The sequence below is a fragment of the Bolinopsis microptera genome, chromosome 6, assembly GCF_026151205.1.
Source record: "Bolinopsis microptera isolate Bmic1 chromosome 6, MBARI_Bmic_1.0, whole genome shotgun sequence".
Classification (NCBI taxonomy): domain Eukaryota; kingdom Metazoa; phylum Ctenophora; class Tentaculata; order Lobata; family Bolinopsidae; genus Bolinopsis; species Bolinopsis microptera.
Window position 1 is genome coordinate 15,268,450 of NC_087077.1, and position 12,120 is coordinate 15,280,569.

At 36.4% G+C, this 12,120-nt stretch overlaps 1 protein-coding gene across 1 annotated transcript in view; it reads left to right on the forward strand.

Moving 5' to 3' along the window:
* Positions 1-12,120, forward strand: part of LOC134817040 (uncharacterized) — a 31,466-nt gene that overhangs the window by 13,313 nt on the left and 6,033 nt on the right. Inside the window, exons 16-17 of the mRNA XM_063826121.1 lie at positions 213-361; positions 1,073-1,162. Of these exons, the coding sequence (XP_063682191.1) occupies positions 213-361; positions 1,073-1,162 (239 nt within the window). The remainder of the gene's footprint in view (positions 1-212; positions 362-1,072; positions 1,163-12,120) is intronic.

A 12,120-nucleotide genomic window follows, 5' to 3' on the forward strand; every position in this document is an offset into this window, starting at 1 on the left:
TGTGAATCAGAATGGTAGATGCCCTCATTAGAGCTTCGAAAAACCCTTAAGCGAAAAATATATATTTTCAAATTGCGTGTTGCATTCGCCAAGAGTTATAAAATACTCTAAAGTGACAAATAATATGATGAACACTGAACAGTAGCCGTTACTAACACTACTAAGTATCTGGAACACAATTAACACGAATTAACACCAAATACCAATCGCAGAGATCCTCGCCAGCACCGGAGAAATCGACTTAGCCACCCTGAACAAATCTGATTACACCAAACACGGTTACGGTCGACCTCAGATTCACAAAACGAAGGATAACAATATATTTGGAATCAACTATGATCTGGGCAAAGTTGGATTGGAGGTGAGATTGTAATTGTCATTAGTTTGTTCTCTGTTATCTATACTAATCATCTCAAAATGTCCGTCTGTGTGTGCGCGTGTAATTTCCGAGCGGCTTAATCTTGAAAACGGTACTAAGAGTTGCGGAACTGGTTTTTTCGGTATAGTTTCGACAAAAGTCTTACGAAGCCAATAAGCAAATATTTTTTAAATCGGCCGGTGGTAAGTGGTTAAGGTTTAATTGATGGTTATTTACCCCAAATGTGATACAAAAGTGTCTCACTTTTTCCCTCTCTGACACTCTCTCTCTCTGACACTCTCTGTCCCCATTTATAGCTCCCCTATTACAGCTTTGGTTTATAATTAGGTCATTTTTGTAGAATTCATTATTGCTTATATAATAATAATTATACTAATATAATATAGATAATAATTATAATAAAAATCCCGACAAAATATCCCGACCCCCGGCCAACTTCCGGCCAATCCCAGCCCCCGGGTCCCGGGTCATCCTGGCCCCAAATCTTGATTCTAGTGGGCCTAGTTTAAAGTCATATTAAGACTGGACCAGTCTAACACCGCACCAGGGACAACAGGAAATCGCGGCATGTGCGGAATCGCGATTTTTCCCATTATTTGCGACAAATTTTATGTATAGTTTAATGTATAGCCTGTTAAAAATCGCGTTATCGCGATTTTTGGCCAAAATAATCGCAAAATCTGCACCGCACAGACGGAGGATGTAGATGAATACGGTCTGGATGGTATCAGCGTGTCACGTGGATCTGTGGGCGTGGTCCAGGCAGCAGCTGTAGATATGGAGGTACGCCACAGCCGCCCTCTGTTGTCCTGTCTCATTGAATGGTCTTGTCATCCTAAGTTGCTGGTGTTTTCTGATTAGGAAATAATTGACTGGATAACAAAGTGACGTTACAACATACAAAGTTATATTCGTTTGTAAGAAGTAGCCAGAAAATGAGAAAACATCAGCAATTTTGAATACAAGACTTATAGTGTAGTCTTAATCTTTGTGCCTTACTCTAGTGCATTGCGTAGAGATTCTACTGGAGAGTGTTATATACTTGAGAGCACATTCGAGAAATACATTTCTTAAAAACAAAAGAAAGCAAAACTCTATGTTAGTTGATAAATCTTCTGTACGTCACACGTGTTTTCATAAAAATATGACGTGAATTTTCTCCTCATGAAAATATGGTGTATTTTCTTCAAAAATGTTAATCTCTTTCTTGAGTTATCTCATGTCATGACGTAGCTGTTATTATTTTTCAGTTCATTCAACTAAACTTACTGTAAATGCGCGTGAATAATAAAATTTATCACAGCGATTCGACTTTATGTTTACCCCTTTTACTTTTAGTATTCGTTTAACCACAAATAACAAATAATTTTACCAATAAATTTTGTGTATTGCACACTAGAATCAATAATCACATAATTCGATTCATAGAACTGGAAATCACAGTTTTAAACAATCACAGATATCATTAAAATGCTGACATCTAGCAAGGCGGCACAGTTCTGATCTGAAACGACCGGGTGCCAACTGCTAAGGTACTTACCGAGCCTTACTAACATCTTACAAAATTTATTTGTATTACTTTTTGTTGAAAATATTGTGCCCGTATCTTTTAATCGATACAGTTGAAACTTTTGTTGATGAAACAATGTACTGCAGACTGTGATGTGACTCATCTCACCCCAAACAGTATAACTGTAAGGTTGCTGTTAAGTTCATGTGATCAACAGGAATGCATTTTATTATATGCATATTTCCGAATCCTCGCAAGAACAATGTACATTCACAGCTTTGACATAGCAGATTAGCAGATGTTATAACTCGATGCCATATTTTGTATCGTGTTACTGCACTGTACAGAATTATTTCGCGTACAGAATTTGTATACTTATTTTAAAACTTTATTTTGTACATTCTTCATATTTTATAAGACCTTAATTTAAAGATGGAGTTATTAGATTAAAATTAGCAATTTCTAATTTGTTATTTTTAGCAAGAGCAATTCTATCTCAGATAGTATCTGCAAATTCATTTTTAAATGAGATCGTGCACATAGAAATTGGGGACCCGAAATTTGAAATCTTGTGAATGAGAACGTTTTTTACATCTGCTCCACTACACTATGGTGGCTTTCACGGAAACAGGTTGATATTTGTTATCTGTTTTATTAATCGCTTAGTATCGTCTTTTTTAAATTGACATTAAGTCTTGAAAATTATTCGAGAAGAATTTCTCTAATCGGATCATCAAATTATCATCAAATTATTGATGAAGGAGTAACCTTACATTCTACCTACTACTCATTTCTCAAGATGTCCACTACATGATGTTGCTCTAGTACCACTTTGACTTATGTCCCTTAACCGCTTTTAACTACCGTTCACCGAACCTTGACTGCGTCTTTGTTAACAAGGTTTGGCCGGTAGAGGGTCTGCAGTAGTCCCATTATCTTAGTATTGCTGTACAACTACTACAATTTTATTAACAATAAAACTTTGCTAATTTCCTTAATATTAGTACTTCGGTGAACTGAACTCTGCTGACCATCACCAACTGTTTAAATCAGTCGCATACTAGTTTTCTCTGTATACACCCGTCAACATTTCTATACCCCCTCGCTGGCCGACGTAAGTAAGGGGGTTAAGAAGGCAAGGGGTTCTGGCGAATGCTGACGTCATTAGGGGGGGGGGGGGGGTGTCACTCAATGCTAACAGTTGCTAAGAGAGAGAGGGGTAAAATTGGCTAAAATCTTTCTGACGTCATATGTGAACGCTCCCTTCATAGGAGGAGTTAAGTCAATTATTAAGCTTAATTCTGAGCCACTCGCCCACACTCACACCGTGTTCGTTCCTACTTTGAATGCCTATCACTCAGATCATGTTCAGATCATATTAGTTTTACTTTATATTATATTAATCATCTTAGATTGTTTGTTGAATGATTATTAAAATTTAATTTAAAGTTTGTTGTTATGGATAGCATAAATTTATTTGCGACATCTTGGTTGACAGTACTAGAAGTTGGATACTGCAGTTAGTGGCTATTGTGTAATGTCTAGTAAGCCTTCTAGTTTCATGCCAACTATTGTCTTGCTTAGTTAATATTAGTTAATAATTAGAATAGTATACACTATACAGTCGATAAGTATCATTTGCAATATATTAGTCGAGGACGTTGACAGTTGTTATTTTCAAAAGTCGTGATTTTTGACATTTACATCGCGGTGGTTACACACGATATCTACTAAATAATTTTCAATTTTCTTACTCAGTGCAGTTTACTGCTTAGATTTAGAATTGACTTACTCTCGTCAGGATGAATCTCACATCAGAAAATGAACTCATGTTGCAAAAAGAGTTTCTTGTTTTACAAGAATTTCATGAAGAATTTTATGAAGAATTTCATGAACAAATACATCTCGTTGCCGACAAAAATATGTTCCAAAAAAAGAACGGGTTCACACTGTCTGACTACTTGAGCAACAGAAGAGAATTCTCTACAGTATGCCGGGAACACGCTGACCACCTCGAGAAATTTGCCATGGGTTCTGGAATCGCCAAAACAGTTGGAGGATCGGTAACTGTTGTGTCCGGTGGTCTTCTAGTTTTGGGAGTAATACTTTCACCCTTCACTTTTGGTGCTTCCTTAGGGTTAACTATTGGAGGCATTGCTGGCGGGATTGTGGGATCAGGCACCACCATTGGTGCCACGATAGCTAAAGATCGCAATATTATGTCGGATCAAAAGAAAATCACGGAAGCTTTAAAGACATTTGAACACCAAGACAAAGTTGTCAGTACATTGCTGAAAGGAGTGAAGGATAATGTAAAGAGGATATCTAAGATTATTGAAAGTGGCATATTTGATAAGATATTACGGGATATTACAGGAGGTGGTATAGGCTTTATTTACAAGGGACACAAGCTCGGAGATATTATTGCCGACACTGTCAAAATTGCCACAAAGTTTGCGAGCATAGCTGATGACATTGCAGTAATTTCCGCCGAGACAACTGCCAAAGTATTCTCTGGTATTTTCGCTGGAGTTGGCATGCTCTTCGGGGCTTATGATATTTATAACGGGGTAAAAGATATAAAAGGGTCGGAAATCGCAGAAAAATTCCGTAAGTTTGCGAAGGAATATGACGAGGAGACAATATGTTTAGAGAATCAAATCTTTCGTCTGACCATCTGCTCCTTGAACCTTGACGTGTCTTTGAGACAAATTACAAATTACAAATGACTAGAACAAATTCCAAGAGGCACTAAAAACGTTTTGGATCCTTTTTCATTACAATGTATCTAAAATGTATACCAAATTTGCTTCAATCTTTGTCCTCTGATATTTACTATTTGTCCTCTGATATTTACTATCTGGCGTGACAGATATGATGAACGATCACTTGCGTACTGGACACTTAATGTTATTAATGTAATTTGATTATTCATGTTGCTTCAACAAGGCCATATTTTGATGGTACAGATTTTTATATCTCCGTATTTTGTTATCACACTTTAATAAATAATAAATATGTATGTTATATTTTTTTTGTTGAAAAATTCATATATTGATTCTAATGTTCTGTTTCAAAATATTTTCAATAGAAAGTGCTGAATTTGAGCCAAACTTTCTCTGCGAAGGGAGACATACTTAGAATGGATCCACGGTATCAAGGATGGTTATGGCACCATATTCTAATAATTTGTATTGATAAAACCTTTTAAAATTAACCAGCAATTGTTAGTTTCCCGGTTCTTACAATTTCTATAGATTCTTGACAAATTGTTTTTTTTAATGTCAGGTGATTAGTCGATACGATAATTTTCTAATAAGCGGTGTTAAACAGGTCGACAGGATTTTGCTGATCTGAAAATTATGTTTGTAATCAGTTCGATTCATGTAGATAGGCGGTGTAATACTGGGTTATGTTACAGCAAACATGAAGCCATTCCATAGTAATTTAGTCTTTGTACTTAAATGAACGCTAAAAGGCATTCAAAACCAACAAAAATCCGAATTTTTTCATTTTTTGGACGTTTTTTTAATTTCAGCAAATGATTTTTAAATGCATTTTTATACATTTAGTAAGAAAAGCAGTCGGTAAGCAGTAAAAATGTTAAAATATGTGTACATGATCAGTGTATAATATCACATATCATCTTCATCGAATGGGTTTTCGTTCATGAAATAGTCCATGATTAAAGCATCAGTGATTTCTAGCTTTATGGAAACATTTTTTATCAAACTACCCCAGTCATGCATTTCAGTGTTAACTTTTACAAGCCATTCGGCGTGAAGTGGTTTTATCTTAGACAACTTTAGGCTAACCTTGACATCACGTGGAGCTTTCTTAGCACTGTTGTCTGTTTCATTACCTCCCCTGAGTAATATGAACTATAACAAAGTCAGAAAATGTCCTTGGCAACACGATTTACCGTCATATTTAGAGGCTGGAACAAGTTTGTAATGTTGGCGGGGACTAACTCATGAACTATGTTGTTGAGTGCCATAATTTCGTTGACTTTTTCCGCAAAGTGACCCTTGAAAACATCATATACTAGTAGAGTTGTCTGTGCCTCCGGCAGACCAAGGAGCGAATAAATGGTCACGGAGAAAGTGTAACTTAAAGTTTAACGAGGTCGAGGAATCTAATCACAACACAATTAAATGACCGGGTGAAGGGGATTATTGTTATTGATCACGTATTTCTACGGAAATGTTATGGTGTACGAGGTCGAGGATACTTTACTCACTAGCCAGGGTGATATCAGGAAGTGAATTACAGAGTTTATTTTTTTACTTTTGACTATCGTTTGTACGAGAAAATATAATTTAAAATGGAAGTGCGTCTAGGTTCTTTAGACGTGTTTGACCGCTTTATTTTTTCCCTTTTTACTCCATTAGTAGGGAGATGTTCACTGTTCAGTGTGCACTTTGCTGTATAGAGTTGTTTGCTACTGAATCGAGTTAAATAGGGCATTGATAATGATAACCCTCTAGTTCCATGGCCAATTTTTCACTGTATTAATACGCTCAAAAAAATATATCAGATTTTTTGGCTCTCTCTTTTCGATTCACTGAATTAATACAGCTTTAAAAAATCGTAAACATGTTTACGATTTAATTTTTCTCACTGTATTAATACAATAGACAGTTTTTGGGAATTCCAAATAGTTTCTGATTAATCTGATTTCTTGCGACAAATGATACTGCACTGTTAGGATAAACGACGTTTCAAAGTAACAACTTCTTATTCATGCTGAAAAAATTGGTAAATATGTGAGAAAACTGTCTCATAAAATTTATTAATCATAAATGGCTAAACGACAACAAATTGTTCAAATACTAGACTAAAATTAGAATCAAAATCTATATATACACCAATACTCGATCTGCTATTCAATAAACCTAAAACATCAACTAAACAGCAAGTACGTGATTGTGATCGTGTGATGGAATGACATGTACAGTGATAACAGATAATAAGGTAAAAGATACAATACATGTGAGATGGTGTATACACAATGTGAGTGAAATTATAGTGATTGAGAGCGAGATGTGAAAAAACATTAAAACTTACTACTACTAGAAAACTGAAACTGTATGCAATAAAAAGGGAATGAAACTAAAATATCTAAAATTCTTCAGTACTAGCTATGATAAAACGTTTAATAGTATCCAGTTCTTCTCTCTTGTTAATTATAGGGTTCAGATTAATAATAAACATCGCTTCGAAAATCTTTCTTCTGACAGTATTGGGCTCAATTCTTAAAACATCTACTTCTAAACTGGGATTTAACCCCTCATGACAGCTCGAATAATGTATGGCAAAAACTTGACTAACATTAGAAGGGGTAGCAGGGTAGCTGTAGCGTAACGTAAGTGTTCACCTACACGAGCATGTACTTTCCTACTGGTTTCTCCAACGTACAGCTGGTCACATAATTTACACTTAATCTTATATACAACATTCTTCACTTCACAATTTTTATTACAAACTATCGAAGGACAAATTTTACATGAATTAATACTGCACACACGTTTATCATACGGTCTGTTACTACATAAAATATTTCTCAATTTCGAAGTAAAGTTTACTTTAATAGGTAAATTGTTCTGCTTTACATAATTTCTAATCTTATTGCTAGTACTGTCCGAAATAAAATCTAAATTAAGAACTGTCCTGGAATCATCCTCAACACTCTGACGCCTGTTAGAATTACTACTGCTACAATAACGTCTTGGGTTCTGCAGGTAACCGTTTTTCTGTAATAGATCATCAAGGAGTCTGAGAAAGTGCTCCTTTTCCGCTGGGCCAGATGAGATGCGGCAAGCCTCGCTATATAGGTTCTTCACTGTATTAATCTTAACAGACTCAGGATGACAAGAGTTGTTGTGCAGGGTAATATCCTTTTGTTGCGGCTTGCGGTACAATCTGCTGGTTAATTTACCGTTTGACTCGATCCGGACCTCAGTGTTCAGGAAGGGGATAAAATCGTCCTGTTGTTCTGGAAAGTCGACCTCCCACTTCAACTTTTTGTCCGGATCTTGGTCTGCAATCTGTTGAACCAGAGCAAGGGCTTCTTCTTTCTTCTCTGCAGTACTGGCAGCATCATCTATGTAGCGTTTGTAGAAGTTCGATAAGTATACCGATAGGTAGTGTTGATCGGTGTAGATAGAGTTCTTCTCGAACTTGCACACTCTAATGATGGCACAGAAGGGCCCTGGCCTCAAACCCATGAACAGACCATCCTGCTGTAGCCAGAGAGTCCTGTTATACACAAAGAAAGAGTTGGTAGGATGTGTAGTAGGATCTCATGAATGTCTGTCAGGCTGAGTCCCATCAGGTCCAAACTCTCTCGGTGCTCTGTAGCTAGCACAATGACATCGTCTATACAGCCTTGTACGTTGATGTTAGTGTATAAAGCTGAAATATCCGCGGCAAAGAACTTTCTCCTGGCAAGCTGTTCCTGAGAGATCTGGCGGAGCATCTCTATGTGCTGCATTAAATTACTCAGGTGACTAGGCACCTGTATTAATACAGTCGCTGTGGTCGTTATCGATATTATAATTGCATTTTGTTGTCCCGCAAGTTTTTGGGATTAACTTTATTCGTCTGGCCGCAGTCCTGATCTTGCCCGACACCACCAATAGTAATACGCGTATCGATTACTGCGTGCAAATTAATACGGGCATGGAGCTTTCCTAGCACTCTTGTCTGTTTCATTACCTACCCTGAGTAATGTGAACTATAACAACGTCGGACAATGTCCTTGGCAACACGATTTACCGTAATATCTAGAGGCTGGAACAAGTTTGTAATGTTGGCGGGGACTAGCTCATGAACTATGTTGTTGAGTGCCATAATTTCGTTAACGGGTGATACTCGTAAAATATCTGTCCAACTCGGCGCGCGTCCTGGTAGGTTGTAAACCTACAATAATTTCGTTGACTTTTTCCGCAAAATGCCCCTTGAAAACATCATATACTAATGGAGTTTTCTGTGCTTCCGGCAGACCAAGGAGAACCTTTCTGTCGTTAACTTACGGCACAATAAAGTTCTCATAGTTGTCTTATTCTGGACAAAAAGTTCGAATTTTTTGAAAAAAATTCAACGGACTTTATTTGAACGGACATTAAGATGAACTTTAGGGCCTCCAGCGTTCAATTAATGTCCGTTCAAATAAGGTCCGATAAGGTAGATTTAGAATTGACTTAAATTGAACAATTTGTTAAAGGAGGTTATGTGGGGATGTACGGATAGTATTCGCCACTAGGAAACACCCTTCCATCTGTGATACACTAATGAAAAATCGACAACTGGGACAACTGGAAACCCTTGATGTAGGACAACAGAGGTGCAAAACTTGCCCCGTACTATTTGACAAGGAGTCAAAGATCATGGTCAACAATGCAACATAGAACTGGTGCTAGACGGAACTCTAAAATGCAAGGGCAAGCATGTTATCTATATTTCACATCCGTCTTAATGGCCACCATAGTAAAATTATTTGTTATATTGAGAACAAAAATATCTTTAATTTTGAAACTTTTAGATTTGGGATCATAAAGAGACCAAAACCAATTTTATTAGACAGAGAAGAGTCAAGATTTTGTTCAAAATTCAAAACTAACGTTTGGAGATAAAACGGTAATTTGCAAATTTTTAGATTTCTTTATTCATCTCACACAGTGCATTTGATACATTTGGTCGTGTTTACAAATAAATCAGATATATAGAAGAGATAATATTATGCTTTTAGTGTTACCGTCACTACTTTAACGAGATTTCTTAGCGTTATCAATTTACAGTAATGGGACACAGCAGTTTTAACTTTTAAGACCGATTAGTGCATTTTTGTTTGATAAGTAGTTCTAGTCATTGCCTATCAGCTTTACTAAAGTGTTTAGTTTGTTTCATGCTATACTATAATTTTCCAAGTGGACTTGTGTCTTGTACCCCAATCCCCATCCATAATTACTTACATGCTACGAATTTTGACTGATTAATTTTTGCCTTTGTTACAATTTTTACGTTTGAGTTAATAAACTATGATGATTATAATATATGAATTTTACTTGTTAGAGTGCCTATCTTAAAGTAACATGTTTTTACAGGCTCTAATGATGTAGTTTAACGAAGATTTCAAGCCTTACGTTGTGTGTTTCCCTTCATGACCGAAAGCATTATATGCATTAGAAATAGAATTGACCTACTCTCGTCAGGATGAATCTCACAGCAGAAAATGAACTCATGTTGCAAAAAGAGTTTCTTGTTTTACAAGAATTTCAGGAACTAATACATCTCGTTGCCGACGAAAATACGTTCCAAAAAAAGAACGGGTTCACACTGCCTGACTACTTGAACAACAGAAGAGAATTCTCTACAGTATGCCGGGAACACGCTGACCACCTCGAGAAATTTGCCAAGGGTTCTGGAATCGCCAAAACAGTTGGAGGATCTGTAACTGTTGTGTCTGGTGGTCTTTTAGTTTTGGGAGTAATACTTTCACCCTTCACTTTTGGTGCTTCCTTAGGGTTAACCATTGGAGGCATTGCTGGCGGGATTGTGGGATCAGGCACCACCATTGGTGCCACGATAGCTAAAGATCGCAATATTATCTCGGATCAAAAGAAAATCACGGAAGCTTTAAAGACATTTGAACACCAAGACAAAGTTGTCAGTACATTGCTGAATGGAGTGAAGGATAATGTAAAGAGGATATCTGAGATTATTGAAAGTGGCATATGTGATAAGATATTACAATACATTGCAACCAAGCGACTCAAGAACAATATTCCAATCCGGAGTTTACATAAGATATCGGGTCAAATTAGTACCACAGGAGGTGGTATAGGCTTGATTTACAAGGGATTCAAGTTCGGAGATACTATTGTCGATGCTGTCAGTATTGCTTCAAAGTTTGCGAACATAGCTGATGACATTGCAGTCATTTCCGCCGAGACTGCTGGTAGAGCTGTAATGGCTGCGGGAAGTACAACTGCCATAGTATTCTCTGGAATTTTTGCTGGATTTGGCATTGTCTTTGGGGCTTATGATATTTATAGCGGGGTAAAAGATATAAAAGGGTCGGAAATCGCAGAAAAATTCCGTAAGTTTGCGAAGAAATATGACGAGGAGACAATATGTTTAGAGAATAAAATCTTTCGTCTGACCATCTGCTCCTTAAACCTTGACGTGTCTTTGAAACAAGGACAAATTACAAATGGCTAGAACAAATTACAAGAGGCACTAAAAACGTTTGGGATCCTTTCTCATTACAATTTATCTAAAATTTCTACCAAATTTGCTTCAATCTTTGTGCTCTGATATTTACTATTTAGTTTTAACTGGCGTGACAGATATGATGAACGATCACTTGCACTGGACACTTAATGTAATTAATGTAATTTGATTATTCATGTTGCTTCAACAAGGCCATATTTTTATGGTACAGCTTTTTAAATCTCCGTATTTTGTTATCACACTTTAATAAATAATAAGTATGTATGTTATATTTTTTTGTTGAAAAATTCATATATTTATTGTTCTGTTTCAAAATATTTTCAATAGAAAGTGCTGAATTTGAGCCAAACTTTCTCTGCGAAGGGAGACATCTTACTATATATAAAGCGAGACGATATATATATATATTTCGTTGCTGTACTCCTACACATTAAAAGTCGGTGTTGATTAGATCTTCGAAATAGTTCTTTGCATCATTTTATTAAACATCGTTATCTGAGATAAATTTGTTCTAAAAGCAACTGGAATATACACAAATCTTTAAAATAACTTACAAACTAGGAAAGGAAAACAAGTCTTAGGAAGACGTACAAAACTATTTGACTCAAAACGGTACAAAACTTATATATATATATATTTATCCGTGCCATTTTACTGACACCACGGCATCAACTTTAACGCGAATTTCTGCAAAAACCGTAAAAGATATACAACTGAAACCTTTTTGACTGGGTCAAATGCTTTAATGGCCTCCAAATCAGCATGAAAAAATAAAAAATTGGCCAAGAAATAGGAGTTTTAGAGCCCAAAATTTGGTACCCCAAGTGGTGTCAAAAACGCGAATTAAATAGGTAATAATTGTTTTAGTCTCTTGAGTCTTGACACCATTTTAGGGTTAGACGGGTTCCTGCTAGTACTTATAATGGATCCACGGTGTCAGGATGGTTATAGCACCATATTCTAATAATTTGTATTAATAAAACCTTTTAAAATTAAC